This window comes from Branchiostoma lanceolatum, chromosome 2 (genome assembly GCF_035083965.1).
Source record: "Branchiostoma lanceolatum isolate klBraLanc5 chromosome 2, klBraLanc5.hap2, whole genome shotgun sequence".
Classification (NCBI taxonomy): domain Eukaryota; kingdom Metazoa; phylum Chordata; class Leptocardii; order Amphioxiformes; family Branchiostomatidae; genus Branchiostoma; species Branchiostoma lanceolatum.
In genome coordinates this window covers 22,050,474-22,072,518 of record NC_089723.1, presented here as the reverse complement: position 1 = coordinate 22,072,518, position 22,045 = coordinate 22,050,474, and the positions used below count along the sequence as shown (strand labels likewise).

The following is a 22,045-nucleotide window of genomic DNA, read 5'->3' as shown; positions in this document are numbered from 1 at the left end:
ATAGAGACCAGAAACATTTGGGAACCATGTTAACAACCATACGTCAAAGTTATTCAGGTGTTTAGACCTTGTGTTAAAGTACTTTGGAGACTCGCAGTCTTCAAGTCAGCAAAACAGTTGCTGTTACAGTAGTTCGTTGTCTCAACTGAGTCAGGCAAGTGTTCGCCAGCAACTTCATAGTTATGCCTAATCATCATCATCTATCGGCCATCGGCCGGGACTAAATAAGTACATACATCACTCCAAATCGCCTTGTCCAACATCATTTGTCCTAAGTGTTCATATGCAAGCCCAGTGTCTCTGACTAAACTATCGGTAAAAGTCAAACTTCTGCTGTGCACTTGGCCTCTTGGTTTCCATAGAAGGATGTCCGAAACTATTTGCTGTTTGGCTCGAAAGCAGTGTCCAGCAAATGTTACACGACGGTGGGTGAGCTTTTGAGACAACCGCGGAAGACTTCCATAAATTGTTTTGAGAGTAGCGTGTTGTGTCCAAGAAATGTTCTGTGCCCTGCGTAGTAGCTTTGTATAGGTCCCATCCAGTCTGTTTTGGAGCTGACAGGTAAGCGTCCAAGTTTCTGCACCGTAGAGTAGTATCGGTTCCACAAGGGTAAGAAAAACTTGTACCTTCAGTTTGTTAGGAATGTTAGATTTCCATATTTTGTCCAACTTGTTGCTTGCTTCCCATGCTAGGGCTTTTCTAATTTAAAGGTCTTTCTTTGAGCACATAATGTAAGAACCAAGATATTTGAAATCATGTACTCTATCAATGAGTGTCCCAGACAGGGATCTGAGTTCAAGTGTTCCAGAGATGTTGCTAATGTATTCTGTCTTAGATTCATTACAATATAGCCCCACTTGGGATGCAGACTCTTCTAGGGATTGTAGCAGAGTTTCTGCATTTTTGATCAGTTCAGCAACTAGAGCAAGATCATCTGCAAAATCCAAATCAGTAAGATACTGGGCAGGGTGTCTTTGACTCCTGCGTGGTTTGATTTCAATACCTTTGTTTTCATTTATATCTAATGATAGTCTTAAGACATAGTCAAGTACAATAATGAACAAATACGGTGCTAAAGTATCACCCTGAAGAACTCCTGTAACTACCTCAAATGAACTAGTCTCACCGTCAGGTGTAATAACGGAGGCTAGAGTATTTCTATACAAAGCCCTGACTGCTTTTATAAAACATTGTGGAATACCATACTGTGCTAGAATATCAAACATTTCATCTCTATTAATAGAATCAAAGGCCTTACGAAAATCAACGAAAAGCAGTACAAAATCCCTATTACATCTCTTCATCTCCTCAATTATACGACGTATTGCCAGAATCTGTGAAATAGTAGACCTTCCTTTTCTGAATCCATTTTGATTCCTCCTAAGAATGGGATCAATTACAGGGGTAAGACGATTAAGTAAAAGTCTGTTATACACCTTTGCTGCAATGGGAGTGAGAGTAATACCTCTATAGTTGGAGGCAGATGTTAGGTCACCTTTTTTGGGGATGGGAACGATTCCTCCTTTAAGCCAGGAAGATGGTGGTCTGTGATACATAAATGTTTGGTTGCACAGGTGTAAAAGAAGGTCATTGAAAACCGGGTCTTTCCAGATGATGGCTGGGATATTATCCAGACCAGGAGATTTATTGTCAGGGAGGGATCCCAGAACTGTTTTGAGTTCGCTTGGAGTGAAAGGATCTGTTGATGCCTAATACCATGTTTTGTAGTATACTTATAACCATTTCGTAACTGTTGATCTGGAAAGAACGTTTTGGTTGCGTGCAAACTAGGACAGATTAACTGACACCATTATACCCCGGCCCCAGGCGCAGTGCTCTTGGCAACTTTCTCCAGATTTGAGCCTTGGTGTGCAAATGTGCCATTAATTAATTACGGCACCGGGATCTAGCAACATAGGCGGTCCAGGTTTATTATTGGTACATAATGTACATGTGATTCATAAGATTTCTCGGCATCGTGACAAATTCAAGATTCCATATCCACATCAAACATTTACCTGCCCTACATACTATGATACTGGCACTTCAAAGAGCGTAAATTCCCCCACGTTTCCTTCCGTTAAGGCGTTGTACAGGATTTCGCAGAATTTTGTATAACAGGACATAAATCAGAGATTCAAAACACACAGCGAAGAAGAATATGAACGAATAAGGTTTGTTCCAGCGTAAAATGTTTGCACAGAATCTCCGCAGTGGTGCGAAAACTACATCAAACATTTGATTACCCTAAATAACAGAACTTACATGTAAACGGTGTGCCATTTACATTGCATTTCGTTACGACAATTCCAGCACTTTGATACCCTCATATTCCAAGTACGGATAACGATATGTAAACATTACAAAAATACATCTGTTCAGCACTTTTATAAACGTTAGGTATTCAGGAACGAATTCAGGAACGAATGCTAAAAAAATATTTTGATAATTGAAGAAGATTGCCGGACAGAAAAGCTCTAATATTTCTTAGAAAACGTGTCCAGTGGTATAGATGGAATTGAAACATATTGTAAATTCAACATTCTGTACAATAACACACTAGTTTAGGTTAGTTTACCAGTTAGTACTTGAAAGGCTTTTCCTACAAAGCCTTTAAATACGCCCGCACAGCAATGAAACCCTCTCGGTGTTAATTATTAAGTCATGGTCTTTAAGCACCCCAATATACAGCCGTGCTGTAGAAGATTACTACCTAGTTCCTTAGACATGATCATGACCTCCTCAACTTTCCGAAGCCCCAGGCCAGAAGTAAAGGTTCATTGAGAGGTTACAGCCATAAATTCATTCTAAATTCATCGTAGACGTGGGTACATCTTTTTCAAATCTCAAAGTTCATAAATAGAAGGCTGTCTTCATCATTTACATTGGCTATTTGATTGCCCCACATATTTGGGTTCCGGAATGCCCCTCACATCGTCCTAGTCAGCTCTTGACCGGACATCATTAGTCAATGACATCTGTCTGCATTTTAGGCCATTTCTGGTGGCTTCTTCAACACTTATATGCACAGGGACCCTCCCGCATCACTGTACACAACACCTCACCAATGAAACGCCTTCTTGACTCAATGATTGACAGAGGGTGGTTACACTGATGAGCTTGAACTAATATGGACCGCTCAAAGGCTTTAACCGCCCGCTGGCCGGTATAGCTCAGAACCCACCGTCTACGGCTCTCTGGTACGAACGTCCCGGTTCTGACAGCCAGTTCTCCTCCAAGCCTGTTCGAAGCTCACACTAGGAAACCATGGCCGCTCAGGTGTCACGAACGACCGCTGTAACCACTCAGTATTCCTCCACCATGCAAGCTTCCGAAGGCGCGCTGCAAACCCTCAGCGACGCCAGGATGACCCGCGCCAGCGAGAAGAAAGAACTCGGCATCCTCAACGACCGCTTCGCTACCTACATCGACAGGGTGCGAGCCCTGAACGAGAGCAACGCCACCCTGGAGGTTCAGCTGCAGGCCGCCCAGGTCAAAGCCGCTCCCGTCGACAAGGCAAAGTTCGAGGAGATGCTGAAGGAGCTGCGGACTAAGGTGGACGAGCTGTCGAAGGAGAAGGCCCAGGTGGAGGTGGAGAGGAACAGCTGGCAGACACAGGCGGAGGAGTGGCAGGGAAAGTACGTTATATCATTGCTTTCAAATTCATTACTTTCAATTAACTACGCAATTCTCTTAGCATTTCAAGGTTTCAACAAAACGTTTCTTTCTTTATTCATTGCATTGGTTGGTAGCTAGGGCGTTGGTTGGTTGGTTGGTTGGTTGGTTGGTTGGTTGGTTGGTCAATCGGTGGGTCGGTCGGTCTGTTGGTCAGTCGGTCGGTTATTCAGCATGGTCCACACGTTACACACGTTACTAAGCATGGTCCACATGTTTTGTTATAGGTGCGAGGACCAGATATCAGTGCGCTCAGAGCTGAAGGCTGACATCGAGAAGCACAAGATGGTAAGCTTCGTCCCCTTATTACGTCAGATTTGTCTAATCCTTGATTACTTAATTAGAATGTTATGCAACGTAGAAGTATGACTGAAAAGACAACAAAACGCACCAAGCGCAAAAAAGTTCGTTTTTTATTCGCTTTTTAATGAAATTCGTTGAGCGCTGAGGTTGCATAGAGCGCGCAGGGAGAGCGCCGTCCTAGAGGAATGGGGTATAAAGAACGTTTTCCTTTACTACCCTGAAATAATCCATACTGTTTCAGGAACTGGAAATCATCACAGCGGTGCGTGTGGGCTTCGAGAGCAGGCTGGTGGTCGCACAGGAAGAGATTGAGTTTGTGAGGAAGACTCACTCGGAGGTAAGCTAGTCTATCTGTTTGTCATACCAATCATTTAGTTAGCAAGTAAAGTAATGTTGACTCGCTCATATTGATATCCTCCGGCAACCCCAAAACTGATGCAAGCGTGTGAATAAAAAAGTTTTGCAAAGAATGTTGCCTTCATCATGAAATAGCTAAGTGGTCAGGAAGGTTGAACAAATGGCTAAACACACAGAGTATGGTATACCATACAATAGATCCTTATCTTTTATTCTTTCAGATCTTGTTTTTTAATTTGGTATTGACTTTGGCTTTCTACGACATTAGTATCATTTCCTGATTATGATTTGTAATTTACGGGCACAAGATCGGTGAAATGATAGGATTGTAACTTTGGCTTTCTACGACATTAGTATCATTTCCTGATTATGATTTGCAATTTACGGGCACAAGATCGGTGAAATGATAGGATTGTAACTTCATGGGTTCTGGGACCAACACCCTGTATGTACTCTACCTCACAATAACCCTTTATAAATATGGGCACATTTTACAGGAGATGACAGTTCTGCAGGAAGAGTTGGCTCTGACTGTGACTAAGATAGAGTCTCAGCAGCCGGTGATGACGGGACCAGATCTCAGCGACACCCTGAAGGAGATCCGTGAACAGTACGAGACGATCGGGCAGGCTAACAAGCAAGATGCCGAAGCCAAGTACAAGGAGAAGGTAAAAAAAGATAAGGCTAATCCAGAACGTTTGTGCTTCAAAAATATTCTCTTTTCAGGAGACAGCTTAGTAGTTGTATAAATACAAAGAACGTCTGAAGAATCCCTAATTGATAGCTTCAAACGACGCTGGGACCCACGTGTAGACATGCAAAGGTTAGATGGGGCAAGTTGCCACTTAATGTACAAAAGTCGTGCAGTATGACCAGCCACTGTTAAGGACCTACGAGGCTGATGTGATATGTAGAGGGCCAATTATGCAAGCTTTATGCAGATAAATATGTCTAATGGTAAAAACGCCATCTAAAATGACCGATTGTTTCTACTATCTAGTTTTGAATACTTAAATTCATACCTTATATAACCGTATAACCATATCTATGGAATGTTGCCACTTGTCTTTGCTGCTATATGTGACAGTTTGCGGAGATAGCCCTGCTACGGGAGAAAGACAGCGAGGCTCTTGCAGCCGCCAGGACAGAAGTGGCTGGATTCCAAAAGAAGCTCAGCACCATAAGGGCCGAGTCCGAGGCTATCAGGAGCAAGGTGAGTGTGTGATGCTGTCAACATAAGTGTTATGAGGTAGCCTGTGGATGTTTCAACATTTTTTTGGACATAAACAGTCATACTTTCTTCTACATGACCTCTGATCTCCGAACACACGTGGGCACAAACAATTTCTCTTGTGTATATAGTGTATCTATAAAAGTGATCAAATGTCTCAACGATGTTTAAACTGGATTATAAGACTGATTACATTGTATTCAAACTAGTGATGTGTAAATTGCCATTAGTTATATATTTCTGCCTGTCTCTAAACTATTGACTCTCCAATATCTGCTTTTCTGCCTAAGAGTTAGTGTTATGTACTCTATCATTTGCCAATATATACTCATCCCATGTTCTCTTGTATTCCTGACAGAACGGTGCTTTAGAAGACAGCCTAAAGCTGACAGAGGCCCGCATGCTGAAGGAGGTTGAAGGATACAGGCAGGCCATCGGGAAACGGGAGGCGCAGATCGAGAAGATGAAGCTGGAGATGGCCCAGAATCTCACCAACTACCAGGAGCTGATGAACGTCAAACTGGCGCTCGACATTGAAATAGCAGCTTACAGGAAGCTGTTGGAAGGGGAGGAGATGAGGTAAACAGGCAATTTTCATGGATGACATCAACTCCAAATTGAATGCTAAAACAGAAAAAGATGGCGAGGAAAACAAGATGGCGAAAAATAAGATGGCCAAATTAGACACCATAATCATTGTAAAAGAGTCGAAGAGACAAATATGGTATAACAACCAACAGGTCTTTTATTCCTGTATTCAATAAAGTGAAACTTCTAGAATTACAATTAAGGCTACAACACGACATATTTCCCATTTTGGAAAGACATATTGACCATCTCTGAATGGGATTCTTTTTCAAAATCAGGTGGAAATTGATGAGCGCGCTGATATCATCCATGTACTTGCTGTGGCCTGATGCTTGATACATTTATCTTCTATGGATAGACAAGCCCCAAAGCTCTGTCTAACCCTGTCAAAACATATCATGCAAATTAAAGTAAAACTGTTACCTCCAGTTACTTCAAGCTGAAAAAAAAGTAAACCAACACCTCTCTTATTGCTGCCTACATGAAACTGTAAGAGAAAAAACCAATAGCACTCGTGGCTGTACATTTATACCACGATTCCATTTTGTTTATTTTCTTTATCTTGACTTCTTATCTGCACGTAGTTCATATCTCTGCTTCGATTGGTAATTTGTTGACCGATTCTAATGGGGGGGGGGTGCAGCAGATAAAGAAAAGTATATGATTTAAACCTTTTCACGTTGTCATCACCACCAAAACTGACATACGCAATAATGAAGCAACTTTGCTCGTGAGTGTCACAGTGAACTTAAGTACGAGAAATCAGTCTACAATTTAACCACATAATGTTTATTTCTCTTTATTATCTCTACATAGGTTGTTCGGACATTAGCCCAGATTCCCCAGCCGGGCCAGGCGGCACAGCAGGCACAGCCGGTACCCTAGAAACGACGGCATGTGAGAATGTTACGACGCAAAAGATGATTTCATAGCAAGCTTCTGATATAGTCCCGTGGTATCAAAATCATAGATCTTCATTATACGTTCTTCTGTCCATACAGTGCATGTTTAGACGGATACCAGTGTTAATCTGGTACAATAGAGACTGAAGCAAAAACTACTCGATCACGATAAAAAGAAGACATCGTGCTTTTGAGTGAAGTTGCGTATACAATACAATGAGAAGCAGCTGGGTAAACAAACAACTACGGAGTGAATGATAGATGTGCCACGTCCACGTGTTTGTCACGTTATCACATCTCTGCACTCTCGCTCTGATACTTATGTAACGTTAGTGTTTGTATTGATTTCAGCAAATATAAAAGCAACGAACGTAATAAAAGAAATAAAATTGAATTGAATGTCTGTTTTTTTTTTACAAAACGTAGATTCTGTGTCCTCTTTAACAAAATATCAGACAGTGTCCAGGACAGGGACACACAGACAAATATAAAGTTCCATGTGAATTTTGAAAAGAAGGATGTGTATAAGAGTCATTTATAAATGTACTTTCTTCTTACTAAACAATGACAGGAAATATGCCCCAAGACTTGAAGCGATTCTTTTTTACTTTATTCTGCATTTTCATAATCAAATAAATGTAGACATCTACATGTATAAGCTGTGGCCTCTCAGCCAACAATGACGTCATTAGGCATGTCTATATCCACGACCATCGGTCCGTCTCCAGGTGTCAGGGAGAAGGTTTTGGTGGCCGCCACCTGACCGTGGAACCTGACTTTGACCTCGTAGTTGCCATGGAAACCGCGGAGGTCGAACTCCTGTCCAGCTAGCATCGTGGTGCCGTGCTGCAGGGACAGGTTGGTGCGCCAGTCGGTGAAGACTAGCTGCCGCCAGCGGCGACCGGCCTCGTTGAGCTGTAGCGACAAAGATTTAGAAGAGCATTAAGTAAAACCGTTCGGTCAAGGAAAATTACTTTACTTCAACTATACCAAGTGTAGCCATACGTTGAATACGAAAGCATGTCAAGATACATAGACATTCATCGTATGTGGCAACTATCTTTTATGTAGAGAGCTTAACGTTTCGACCCGATGACAGTTAGACTAGGACGGCGCTCTCAGCGCGCTCTCACGGCGACCTAAATTTGGCCAGATTGCCGTGAGATCGCCGAGAGCGCGGCGAGAGCGCCGTGGGAGCGCGGAGGGAGCGCGGTGAGAGCGCCATGCGCGCCATGCGCGCCGTCACCTGGCGATGGTTTTGAACATGTCCAAAACAGTCGCCGTGATCGCGCCGAGGATGGCGATGGGATCAAAGGGCCGCAGCGAGCGGTCAATGATCACAGCAAGCGCTCAGCGAGGATTGAATGGTCTTAACTGTAGTTCAAACAAATTTCATGCTTGAAGTGGTGTATCTTGAATTTTTGGGAATTTTGTAGTCAAATCATAGTTTTGTTCATGGGTAATACAAATTGACGAAAAGTACAAGTACTTGCTTCCATTCAAATTAATTCCTTCCAATTTGTATTGTCCGTGGTTCAAAAAGTGTTTCAAACGTCTGTGATTTACGTTGCTATAATAACGAAAAATGATAAAACGTATTTATTGCAAACAGTTTACATGACAGCCAACACAGAAAAATAACAAAAAGTTGAACATGTATATAACTTAAGACACACACTGAGCGACCGTGCAGGGACCAAAATCGAATCTGTTTTCCCCTTGATTTTATCATTCAAATATGTTGCAAGAGGTAAAGGTATGACTGAGAAGACAACAAAGCACACAAAAATGCAAAAAAAAATGTTCGTTCGTTCGTGAGAGCGCCGTCCAAGTGGGATGGGGGTCTTAAAAAGCTGCTGTTCACAGTTATCATGACATGTCACGTCTATTGAGTCCTAAGAGTGGCTTCCCAGATTATAACAGTAATCTTTTATTGGTCTGTAAACATTTTGACATTTTAAGGTTTTATGAGGACTTCCACGATATGTTAGATGCATTGTTTTGAACTGGACCTCAGCTCAACGTAATCTCTACTGGTAATAGCAGTTTCAGGATTACCAAAATTCGCACTGCCAAAGGATGACCACATTTGACATTTGAAGGCTTATGTTGACATCAATGATATGTTGGATACATCATTTTGTACTGAACCTCAACGTTATCTCCACTGGCAATTGCAGTTAAAGGATCGCCAAAATTCGCAATGCCAAAGGAGGACCACAGAAGGATTCCTTCTACGGCCGGGTGGCTGAAGGCGACCCGCAAGGCGTCCTCGTAACCCGCCGCCCTCTCCAACTCGTCTAGCTCGGCTACGGTCATCTCCGTTACCCAGATGGGCAGGCCGGCAGTGGCCAAAAGGTCCAAGCGACTCTGTAAAGGAAAAAATTGAGTCTTGTAAACTCAGTTTATGATCTCAAATGTGTACATTAATCATTTTAGATGATAAATTGTATTTGCTGTATATTTGGAAGATAAATTTTGACGTCAATATGAAAATACCTAAAAGGCAATCGTCGGTGTATATGTTGATAAGTATTCTCTAAATCCTTTGCAAGGTCAAGGAAAATTTCCAAAGGTTATGACATCGAAACAGTACCTTAAGAAGGACGGGGTCTGGTCGGCTTTTGAAGTGTCCCTGAGCTTCGATCGCGTCGACTGGAGCTCCGTTAGCGAGGAACTCCTCAGCCTGGTGCACGTAGGCCTGTGGAAAACACAATGATGACCATCGTTTATCTCTTGCATGCATACCCAGGCTTTACAATTTCTTTTGAATGTATATACACATATTCTCTCTCTCTCTCTCTCTCTCTCTCTCTCTCTCTCTCTCTCTCTCTCTCTCTCTCTCTCTCTCTCTCTCTCTCTCTCTCTCTATATATATATAGATTACACGTGATCTGTGCAAGGCACTGGGCACTCAACTAATAAGAAGCTGGTTACACAACTTTATGTGTAACTCTAAAATGATTAGCAAATGTATATATAGGAAAGGCAGAATTTTCAAAATAAACCATGTTTACTTGTACTCTTCGATGCTACGTATCAAAGAGCAGACGGATAGATGCAACGCAGTATTGGTTTTTTTCGTCGCCATATCTATGCAAATATGCTCTGATAAAGGTAAGTCAATCGTTGTCAGAAAAGGATGACTTTTATTATTAGACAATGTAGCAGACTAGATCCACGAACCTGTGTCATCGCACCACTGTTGATGACACCGTAGTCGTTGAGGAAGAGTTTGACACCAGGGTCCTTCTCCTTCACCTTCTGGAACATCTCGTACCGGATCTGCGGGTTTCCCGTTTTCTCCACGAAGAAGTTTCCGTGCAGCATCTCGTTGTTGATGTCCCAATGCTGCAACCTGGCACAGCGTGAGGAAAGAGAATATTGCCCACAAATCGATTATTATAATACTTTATAATGAGCTTTGTGGCAAATTCTCAAGTGTCTGATCTTGATGCTAGATTTGAGAAGATGGTTGCAAAAGCTTCGTTTCTTCAAAATACAATGTGCGAAATAGCACCAGAACGTCTTAGTTTATCCGGATCCCGTCTCCCTAAAATAGATTAAGACCTTTGATTAAGACTGATGTACAATGCAGTGTTTTCGAAGCTGAGGTTGGTTGGGAAGATTGTGCCCTTTTTATCAAATCGTGAAGATTATGACATATTTCCGAGAGTAGGGTTTTCTGTTAAGTGTTCTCAGAAGGTTGAATTAGTTCAATAATGCTTGTGTGTGGTAGGCTTCCTTCTATCTAGGGGGTGAGAATACCACTATCTAGGTATCATGGCCCTGGACCACGTCTTGTGTGGCTTGTAAATCCTGACCTAGCATGGCAAGTCCCGTTCATATTAAGGACATATGCAGGTAGAATGGTTCTGGGGCTTTATGGTACTTAATGATACTTGTGTGTATTGTGAAATGATTCAAATAAAAGGGTTTATCTCCCAGCATACCGACCCACGACGTCATCAACCCGTTTCCAGCACTTCTGCTCCAGCTCTGACCCGGAGTACGCCGGCAGCCAGGTGGGGACATGGGTGTCCCCGGTTCCCCAGAACACATTGTGCCCGCGAATCGGTATCCTGGTCAGGCAATGGTTGAAAAAAGATCAGCAAAAGCAACCATAAACAAGTGTACCATATATTTGCATATCATTGTTCACAATCCCTGTTTATGCCTCAGTCACATTTGAACCAGTGCCCGTAAGGAGTGTAGCCCCCTAAAGCCATAAATGTGTCCCGGTGAAGAAGGGAACTTCTCGGTGCTCTCACGATTACCTTATGGCGTCTATTTGTTACCAGGTCCCGGAGTTATTTAAACTCTGAGTTTACGAAAATAATCCCGACCGCTAGGGGTTACGCCCGATTGTGCCAAAAACAGCCCGTAAACTATTCGCGGCGTGGCCCTTTTTTCCAATTGTGACCGTAGCAATAAGCAAGTTTTCAAAAAAATGGAAAAGTAAATAGTGAACTTACTCTCAAAGTTTTTTTTTAACGGAAACGGTGATCTTAATTGCTATAAGTTCATTAAGATTTCACATTGTAAGAATGTATACGCAAAGACATGCTATTGTTTACACGAGTACATATCCATGCCACTACAGTATAGGATTACAACTCACCCTCGACTCACAAGCAGTGCGATCGTTGGATCTGCCCAGTCGAACGTCAACTGTCCCTAAGACGAAACAAAGAATCAATATGAACAGCTAGTTAAAGGGCGCCAGACATATTGAAAAATAGCTGAAATAGATATAAACATGAAAAATATACCTATAGTGCAGTTAGTTGAACGTTCTTGTAATCAATTTGGACCATGAATAAAGTTTATACAGCTTCTCAAAGTTGTCGTTCTTGGAAAGCTCGAGGGCCCGCGGCGAAAAAATTCCATCGGCGGTCACGTGATGCCGTGACGTAACCGGCTGGCTCTCACTCATTGGGCCCGTTATCCGCGCGCTAGTTTCGCAATCACAACAACATGGACAGGGACGATCTGGAAAACTTTTCTGACTCCTCGTCCAGCGAGGACTGCGTCTGTGAGGAGATCGACTCTGACTCGGGACCCGAGGATGCCGTAGGAGCCCTTTTACCATACAGATTCGAACCGTATCTGTCGGATGAGCAGTCGGATGAGGCGAATTCTGACAGCGACGAAGATGCCGACCCCGGAGCCGCTGGCGGGCATGGCGGTGAAGTTGACGCGCAAGGCGGTGGATTTCCGGGCGAGATTCCTATGGATGTCGAAAGGCTTCAAAATACTGAATGGTAAGTAACGCTCAGATATTGTTGCTTACATTTTTCTGATAGGATGGAGATTACATGCTATGGCCTATTTGGGGAGAGGTATTTACGATGTTTTGAGCCTTTTCGTCACATGCCGGTGAAAGTGCACACGCCTCGCGATGAGTGTAGCAACTTATGAAGGGGCACTGTCATTATTTTCTGGTCTTTGTCGCCCGCCAATGCCTGTAACTACCTTCATCCGTATTCTCTCTTAGGTCATCTTTATGAAAGAATAAGAAAGTAACACATGAAATATCAACAAAGATAGCCCAAAACTTGTTATTGTAAATCAAGGTAAACAACATGGCGACCCACGCTGTTAATTAGCATATGGAAATAACTCCAACCTTCTATGTCACTACCGACAGTTCAAGGAAACGCGGTGTTTTCAACGCATTCTTATTACGTTTTTACAAGTTTCAAGACTATTCTCAATTTGTTTCGGGGTTTGGCCTTTCAGGTGCTCTTGTGGGGGATGCGTGAACAGGCCGACGGTCAGGGAAAGCGTATGCTGCCGCGAGCAGATGCGTGTGTGTGAGCGGAGAGAGAAGCACCCCGGCGTTGTCTGCATCACTCAGCACCGCGGCTTTGCTCAAGTGTGTCTGAGCGAGGATGTCCTCGAAACAGCCTACCTTGCCCTCCGGGAGGACCACGCGGTCAACTTTGGAAATGAGTGAGTACGCAAACAATAAACAATACATGAAAAATACTGAGTGGAATAAGGTAGTTGGGCAACCTTTGCGGTCTGTGTTTTAGCCGAACCAATGAACAAATAAATGACAATTTCCTGTATTATAACATGATCATGTGCGTAACATCTACTATGCATTCATACGATGTGATTAAAAAGTGTAAATTTACCTCATAAACAACACTGTTTTCCATCCTTTCAGCTGGAAGAGGTACACAGCGTACAGACAGTTTGTACGCTGGTGCTACGAGCACCTTGGCAAGTCGGTCCGTGTGCCTTTGCCCTCCTGTGCTGTGGCCGCCATACGGAGTCACTTTCCCTCCGCTGACTACACCGGTTTTCGGGAAGCTGACGACTAGTATGTTTTGGACTAATAACTGCTACAACCAGTGTTTTCCATGAAGTAAGCATTTAGTCATGTATGAGGTAGATATCATTCCTTTTTGGGATTGGCAAAAATACCAGTCAACTTTACTTGTCAAGCAATGAACTTTGTCATATATACAATCATCTGTAGTCATGTATGAGGTAGATATCATCCCTTTTTGGGATTGGCAAAATACCAGTCAACTTTACTTGTCAAACAATGAACTTTGTCACATGTACAATCAACTATAGTCATATATGAGGTAGATATCATCCCTTTTGGGGATTGGCAAAATACCAGTCAACTTTACTTGTCAAACAATGAACTTTGTCATATGTACAATCAACTATAGTCATATATGATGTAGATATCATCCCTTTTTGGGATTGGCAAAAATACCAGTCAAATTTACTTGTCAAACAATGAACTTTGTCAAATGTACAATCAACTATAGTCATATATGATGTAGATATCATTCATTTTTGGGATTGGCAAAATACCAGTCAACTTTACTTGTCAAACAATGAACTTTGTCACATGTACAATCAACTATAGTCATGTATGAGGTAGATATCATCCCTTTTTGGGATTGGCAAAATACCAGTCAACTTTACTTGTCAAACAATGAACTTTGTCACATGTACAATCAACTATAGTCATACATGAGGTAGATATCATCCCTTTTGGGGATTGGCAAAATACCAGTCAACTTTACTTGTCAAACAATGTACTTTGTCACATGTACAATCAACTATAGTCATATATGATGTAGATATCATCCCTTTTTGGGATTGGCAAAAATACCAGTCAACTTTACTTGTCAAACAATGAACTTTGTCATATTTACAATCAACTATAGTCATATATGATGTAGATATCATTCCTTTTTGGGATTGGCAAAATACCAGTCAACTTTACTTGTCAAACAATGAACTTTGTCACATGTACAATCAACTATAGTCATACATGAGGTAGATATCATCCCTTTTTGGGATTGGCAAAATACCAGTCAACTTTACTTGTCAAACAATGAACTTTGTCACATGTACAATCAACTATAGTCATGTATGAGGTAGATATCATCCCTTTTTGGGATTGGCAAAATACCAGTCAACTTTACTTGTCAAACAATGAACTTTGTCACATGTACAATCAACTATAGTCATGTATGAGGTAGATATCATCCCTTTTTGGGATTGGCAAAATACCAGTCAACTTTACTTGTCAAACAATAAACTTTGTCACATGTACAATCAACTATAGTCATATATGAGGTAGATATCATCCCTTTTTGGGATTGGCAAAATACCGGTCAACTTTACTTGTCAAACAATGAACTTTGTCATATTTACAATCAACTATAGTCATATTTGATGTAGATATCATCCCTTTTTGGGATTGGCAAAAATACCAGTCAACTTTACTTGTCAAACAATGAACTTTGTCATATGTACAATCAACTATAGTCATATATGATGTAGATATCATCCCTTTTTGGGATTGGCAAAATACCAGTCAACTTTACTTGTCAAACAATGAACTTTGTCATATATACATCAACTACGGAAAGAAAACTCAAAATATTGGTCATAATACTTTGTGGTACATGAAGGGACTGTTGTCCTACATACTATTATACATGCAGCATAGCAGATGGGCACATAATGCGTACAATGAATTTGTCAACGGCCTGAAAAATATTGGTGTTCTGATGTATAGTTATAACAACAAAAAACGGTATATGCTATTCTTGGCAGAAGTTATTAACTAATCTATACCTCTAGTTTGCCATGTCTCTAGCATTGAACCTAGCAACATGTTCTCTAACTGCTGCCTCCTTCTGAGGCTTTTCAAAAGTAGCACCGCTAGGGGTTACGCCCGATTGTGACAAAAACAGCCCGTAAACTATTCACGGCTTGGCCCTTTTTTCCAATTGTGACCGTAGCAATAGACAAGTTTTCAAAAAATGGAAAAGTAAGTAGTGAACTTACTCTCAAGTTTTTTTGTAACGTCAACGGTGATCTTAATTGCTATAAGTTCGTTAAGATTCCACATTGTAAGAGTGTATACGCAAAGACATGCTATTGTTTACACGAGTATATATCCATGCCACTATAGTATAGGATTACAACTCACCCTCGACTTTCAAGCAGCGCGATCGTTGGATCTGCCCAGTCGAACGTCAACTGTCCCTAAGACGAAACAAATAATCAATACGAACAGCTAGTAAATATGTCATAGTTTGCATGACAATCGAGTTGATATAACTTGAGTGTTGTCATAATAAATTCAGCAAAACTTCAGAAGTGATGATATCATTTGCATCTTCGTGATCGGAACTATTTCTCACATCCACACTTTTTAGAGGTATCTTGCTTGCAATAGTGTTCACACCTTCTAATGAATTCAGCTCAAAAAATAAGCCCTGGCCGGAGTTAATGCGTTCAAGCACCTACATATGATAAGGAATAACATACTTCATTCCTTTCATTTTGCTTCCATTTGAGCTGGTTGGCCAGAACGGCCCACTCGAAGTAGTTGAAGAAGAAGTCTGTGTAGTGACTGTTGCTTGGCATCTGCTTGGCGTGGACGACCGACCCAAAGGCAAAGTGGGATCGGGTCTGAGCTACCTGCCAAGCAAATATACAAAACAAACTTTTCAACAGTACTGCAGCAGACTTTTAATTTTTGTGCGTTTGTATGTAGGCGAAAAAAGTGACGGAAACGCTGATGGATCTTTATGATATTTTGCAGGTGTGTAGATGTTGTGGTAACAGAGATCAAGTTCAAAAATGGTTCTCCTGGCATTTTCCGTCGGTACTGCAGTGGGCTTTGTGTGGATGTGTATTTTCTTGTGGACAACATAACTCAAGAAGCTGTTGATGGATCTGTATGATATTTAGTGGATGGGTAGGGTTTACGGAAAGGAAGGTCAAGTTCGATAATGGGCCTTCTAGCAAGTACCTAAGGTACTGCAGCGGAGCTTCAAAATTTAGTGGCATATTTTCTGAAAGTGCTATGGTCATGATATTTGTGTGGTAGATAGTTCATGCCACAAGAAGTAAGTTCTGTAAGTTTGGGCCCCCTAGCGGCTTGTTTAGAACTGCAGTGGGTGTTTTTGTTTTGACATTCGGACACGTATTACTTGAGAAGGGGTGAGAAGATTGTCGTGAAGTTTTGTATGTAGAGAGCTTAGATGGTGCTTTACCCAATCGATGTCTAATCATAGAAAACAGGAGCTAATCTGCATGATTAGTAAGGATAATTGTAAATCCTTTACATTCCATAACGGGGCGTGTGACAGTATTCCCGAAACAGGCCAGCAGAAGGCCTTGCCTAGAAGTGTAAATGAACAGATGGTGTACATAAATAAACAAATGGGGCAGTCTCACTACAATTCAAACAGATGTGTGGGTCCGGGTTTTTTAAAGTGTTCAGTTTCTGCATTTTTGTCAAACACACGGTTGGAGACATAACCGAAAGGGAACAAAATAGAAAGCCTTACAAAACACCTAAAAACATGTGAATAACCAGCCGGACCAACTCCTCTGCTCAGAGAGTACACTGCTAGGTATTACCTAGCACCGTATGGAAAAGTAACATGTACTATGTCTTGCAAAATGTGTACGATATGGAATAAAGATTTATTCTATTCATATATATTGACTGTACCATCTAATTATAACTTTAAATTTTTTTGATGACCAGTTATAACATATATCAGCACACTATACACATATACTAGTCCTGTACCACCAAATGAGTTTTATCCCTATCTAGACTGGACTCATCCCCCCCCCCCATCATAACTTTCAAACGGTATGGTATATGATCAAGTTTGCAGGGGTTGATAAACATGTAAATATTAATCACTCTCCACAATAAGCCTTGATTATTTGGCGAAGATAATGTGTTCGTGGAACTCTAGTTCTAATTGGTTTGCATAATAATAATTTGATCATATCAATAATCACGATCTGCATACGAAAAAGACATGACGATCCGTCAAACACTTCTTGATTAATTCTATTCTCTTTCAAATTTTTCAGTTTTAAAAAAAGCCGGGGGGGGGTGCTCTACATCTACACCAATTCCTCTTGGCCCAAAGAGCTATCTACCACTCAAAAATCACGACAAGGGCATATCCAGAACACCAGATATCAAAGCCAACAGTTCCACAGCAGTATCTTAATACGTCACTAGGGCCCCCCTATCTTTAGTAGTTTCTTGGTCTCATCACCTACATGCCAAACATTAACCCTATCCAGACTGGGGGGGGGGGGGCTAAAAGTGCCCGCGGCAACTTTGACATCGTATTACTGCAAAACGATGTATGCTAAGACTACCAAACTTGGTGACTTTTCCTAAAAAATTTTTGGGGACAATTTTATACTAATGGTTAAAGTTTATCATTTTTCATGTTGCCATGGCAACGGGTTTCTAAAAGGCATTTTATGCAAAAATCAGTAATTTTTGGAAAACAATGATATTTCTCAGGTTTTCTTGCACAACTACACTAGTTTTCCCACATGTATAACATTATATGTAATTAGATGTAACTTTCCTGATTTAATATTCATAATTTATGCTAATTTGATGACGTAATCAGTCAAAATCCAAGATGGCGGACTATATCACTATTTCAGGTATCAGCAGGCTTTTTTGCCTTTAAAATCGTCAATACCTGACATTTTCTTTATCAGAAACATTTCGATTAACGTTTTTAGTGTCCTTTGGGGTCATAAGTGGAAAAAAAGGATTTTTAAAAATTTCAAAATGGCCGATCCAAGATGGCGGATCCCAAGGGATCGCTAACAACACATGACGTCACTCTATAACGTAATTTTGACGTCAACGTACTTACCATTGACTTTGTATGCCTTGCATACCTTAAAATGAATAATACTTACCGTTTTGTTTAATACCTTTAGATATTACAGGAATTCCCTATTTAGCCAATAAAATCACATTGATGACATCATAATTACGTCATATTACGTCATGACGTCACCAAAATTACAGGAATTATAAAACTTGACGTGAATATCACTCCCTGCAAATTTGGTGATGATACATCACACCGTTCGAAAATTATGAGGGGGGGCCGAATCAGCCCCCCCCCCCCCCCCCCCCCCCCCAGTCCCAGATATACCAAAAAAGCCCAGTCTGGATAGGGTTAAACAATCCATCCAGACCTTCTTGAGTCATGCTGTTTACACACACATGTACACAGGCTACAAAAAAAACCCCAAAAAAACATAAACTTCTTGACGTTATAACACAAGTTTCTACATCCACCTTACGGCGCTTCAATAGAGACCACTTAATGCATCTTTGACACTTGCTTTTGAAGATGACTCTATTCATCGTAACTTACCTCTACTGTGATGTCATGCGCGTTCGGTGTGTTGATCCTACGATACAAAAAAATACCACAGTCAGCCAGGTTTTATCCACCATACTTTTTGCTGCTGCCTAAGCTTGCCATCTCATCAATTGGAATACAACATCCATTCAAATCTAGGCATAGAGTATCTAGGTGTTTAACCCTATCCAGACTAGGGGGGGGGGGGCTAAAAGTTCCCGCGTCAACTTTGACATCGTATTACTGCCAAACGATGTATGCAAGGACTACCATGGTGACTTTTCCTAAAAAAAAATTGGCAGCAATTTTGTTATAATGGTTTTAAGTTTATCATTTTTCATGTTGCCCTGGCGACGGGTTTCTGACAGGTATTTTATGCAAAAATCACTAATTTCTTTGAAAAAAAAGATATTTCTCAGGTTTTCTTGCACAACTACACTAGTTTTCATACATGTATAACATCATATGTAATTAGATGTAACTTTCATGACTTAATATTCATAATTTATGCTAATTTGATGACGTAATCAGTCAAAATCCAAGATGGCGGACTATATCACTATTTAAGGTATCAGCAGGCTTTTTCGCCATTAAAATCGTCAATACCTAACATTTTCTTTACCAGAAACATTAAAATGAACATTTCTAGTCTATTTCAGTGTCGTTTGGAATCATAAAGGATTTTCAAAAATTTCAAAATGCCCGATCCAAGATGCCGGATCCGTCATATTGCCGTCAACGTACTTACCATTAACGTCGTATGCCTTTGCATACCTTAAATCGAATAATACAAACTGTTTTGTTTAATACCTTTAGATATGACGGGAATTCACTACTTAGCCAATAAAATCACATCGATGACGTCGTAATTACGACATATAACGTCATAACGTCACCAAAATTACAGGAATTTATAAGACTTGACGTGACCATCACTCCCTGCAAATATGTCGATGATACATCATACCGTTCGAAAATTATGACGGGGGGGGGGGCGAATGAGCAAGCCCCAATTAGCATTATTTGCACTTCATTACTTACATCTCTGTCCAAGCTACCTGCATACTAAATATGGAAATCTAACATTCCTCTGTTCAGTTATTCTCCTTAGAAGATTTTCACAATAAAGCCCATGCAGTTCCAGAATAAGCTGCCAGGGGCCCAAACCTTAACCACTTCTTCATTACATCACAAGCTATCTGACACAAACAATCAAGACCATAGGTCAAAGATGAAAAAAGTTCTGCTGCAGTACCAAGGTCACTTACAAGGGGGCCTAAAATAGACCTTGAATTTTGGCTTCTCAACACCCGCCCATATACCGAATATCATCTTAATTCCATCATATCAAGAGGTACTTGAGTTATGCTGCTTACAGTAGTCCGGAAACACACACAGACACACCCAAAACTACATCTCTAAATGTTTACAAAAATTTACACAAGTTTACAAAAGTTTACAAATGTTTACAAAAGTTTACACAAGTTTACAAAAGTTTACAAATGTTAACGAAAGTTCAAAATGTTTACAAAAGTTTACAACTGTTTACACGAGTTTACAAAAGTTTACAAAAGTTTACAAATGTTTACAAAAGTTTACAAAAGTTTACAAATGTTAACGAAAGTTTACAAAAGTTTACAAAAGTATACAAAAGTTTACAAATGTTTACAAAAGTTTACAAAAGTTTACAAATGTTTAAAAAAGTTTAAAAAAGTTTACATAAGTTTACAAAAGTTTACAAATGTTTACAAAAGTTTACGAAAGTTTACAAAAGTTTACAGAAGTTTACAAATGTTTACAAAAGTTTACAAAAGTTTACAAAAGTTTACAAATGTTTACATAAGATAACAAAAGTTTACAAAAGTTTACAAATGTTTACAACTGTTAACAACTGTTTACAAATGTTTACAAATGATGACAGGTCATCATTAATTGCATTGGATTCCTGAATTGCGCTGTGAAGTACAGCAAAATACCGTGCTATACAGCAACTATACAGTAAAATATCATAGTACAGTTAAAATTTTATGGTGACAATTTCAAGCGATTCGGTCTTCTGTCGGCGTGCACGTATATGTAAATTCTGCAGTTGGTGCACCATGCATTTCTTGGTGCCAACTTCACAACATGGTTGCCAAACAGATGACAAACAGACAAACAGACACGCTCAAAACTATATCTCCATTTTTCATGGAGATAATGAGAATCGACGTTTGGATGTGCGTTTGCGACCTCCATTAGGAGAGTTCTGACTGGCTCACTTTGCACTATAGCTAGTGAACCAGTCAGCATATTGCCCTGATGAAGATGACAGACGGTTATCGAAACGTTTTATCTCTTGTTAGATACGTGGTGGTGAATAAAGAACTTTGCCATTCAGTCATTCACCAACCCGATGAAAATATTCGCAAATGTGAACAAATCCTTGTCTACGTATGCTACCAGCTTCTGAATCTTGTCAAATATCAGTAAATAGGTTATGTATAATTTCTCATTTCTTCTCACCGGAGTTTGACGTCTCTCTTGCGGATCTGTTCTATCCGTGCGTCTGCCTCAGACCTCCAGTCGGTGATGGGAGACATGAACTCCTTTAAGGAAGCGTCGTCCACAAGGAAACGGATCTCGCTCGGAGGTCGCTCCAAGTTTATCCGGATGCTGCCCACGGTGTCGTCGAAATCTTTGATCAGGAGGGAGTCGTTAGAGCTGTACCACATCTTAAGGGTAATAACATGTTGCTCTTCTAGCCTTGTTAATAATAATACTATTGTTACATATGATAAGACTAAGTTATCTCCAAATGTCTGGCGCCCTTTAAGAGCGAGCTTAATAGTATATTTTACGCCCGTTTTACAAGAATTCCCAGAATTGCACAGGAATGTATGGAATCCGTCCGCCCGCCTGTCACTCTATACCTTCTTTAGCACGGTCTGGCATCCCAGCACGCAGGTCGATGACAGATGACCTACTTAAGTGGTTTCCGATTTCGTACTGGTGGGAGTGTGTCAGGGAGTTCTCAGGGCACCGAATCTAGTATTCTAGCTTTGAAAAGGGTTTTCAACCTACCCCAGTTGATCTATTATCTCAAGAACGTGCTGAACATCATGCCTCCCACCAACAAAACCTCTGTTGACTCAAAAAACTTGGCAGAGGCCTCTCTGATTTCTAAGTGCGATTTGAACAAATATTATGGCAGAACTATAAGTGCTACGTTGATACTTTCCTTACATGACAGTAAGATCAACCCAGACACCTTCGCTATGGCAATAATTTTTAATCGCCACACT

The 22,045-nt window shown here is 40.8% G+C and overlaps 3 protein-coding genes across 4 annotated transcripts in view; 2 read left to right on the top strand and 1 right to left on the bottom strand.

The window, feature by feature from the left end:
• Positions 1 to 3,149: 3,149 nt before the first annotated feature.
• On the top strand, positions 3,150 to 7,450 carry LOC136427940 (non-neuronal cytoplasmic intermediate filament protein-like). Of its 2 annotated transcripts, XM_066417171.1 has the most exons (7): positions 3,151 to 3,638; positions 3,903 to 3,963; positions 4,220 to 4,315; positions 4,833 to 5,003; positions 5,423 to 5,548; positions 5,925 to 6,145; positions 6,971 to 7,450. In XM_066417171.1, exons 1-7 carry the CDS (start codon positions 3,268 to 3,270, stop codon positions 6,984 to 6,986), a joined length of 1,062 nt encoding a protein of 353 aa, XP_066273268.1. In that variant the 5' UTR covers positions 3,151 to 3,267; the 3' UTR covers positions 6,987 to 7,450. The 2 variants fall into 2 exon arrangements, with proteins under 2 accessions (XP_066273269.1, XP_066273268.1); XM_066417172.1 differs by lacking the exon at positions 6,971 to 7,450 and having other exon boundaries at positions 3,150 to 3,638; positions 5,925 to 6,149.
• Positions 7,451 to 7,679: 229 nt separating this feature from the next.
• The window catches only part of LOC136426916 (anti-sigma-I factor RsgI6-like), a 48,075-nt gene continuing 33,709 nt past the window's right edge, over positions 7,680 to 22,045 (bottom strand). The window contains exons 6-9 of the mRNA XM_066415635.1: positions 10,243 to 10,414; positions 9,653 to 9,757; positions 9,208 to 9,426; positions 7,680 to 7,971 (exon numbers count right to left, since the gene is read on the bottom strand). Of these exons, the coding sequence (XP_066271732.1) occupies positions 7,726 to 7,971; positions 9,208 to 9,426; positions 9,653 to 9,757; positions 10,243 to 10,414 (742 nt within the window). The 3' untranslated portion in view covers positions 7,680 to 7,725. The remainder of the gene's footprint in view (positions 7,972 to 9,207; positions 9,427 to 9,652; positions 9,758 to 10,242; positions 10,415 to 22,045) is intronic.
• Positions 11,820 to 15,340, top strand: LOC136427936 (uncharacterized). The gene is made up of 3 exons (XM_066417168.1): positions 11,820 to 12,320; positions 12,799 to 13,011; positions 13,232 to 15,340. The coding sequence occupies exons 1-3, from the start codon at positions 12,034 to 12,036 to the stop codon at positions 13,386 to 13,388; spliced, it is 657 nt and encodes a 218-aa protein (XP_066273265.1). The 5' UTR covers positions 11,820 to 12,033; the 3' UTR covers positions 13,389 to 15,340.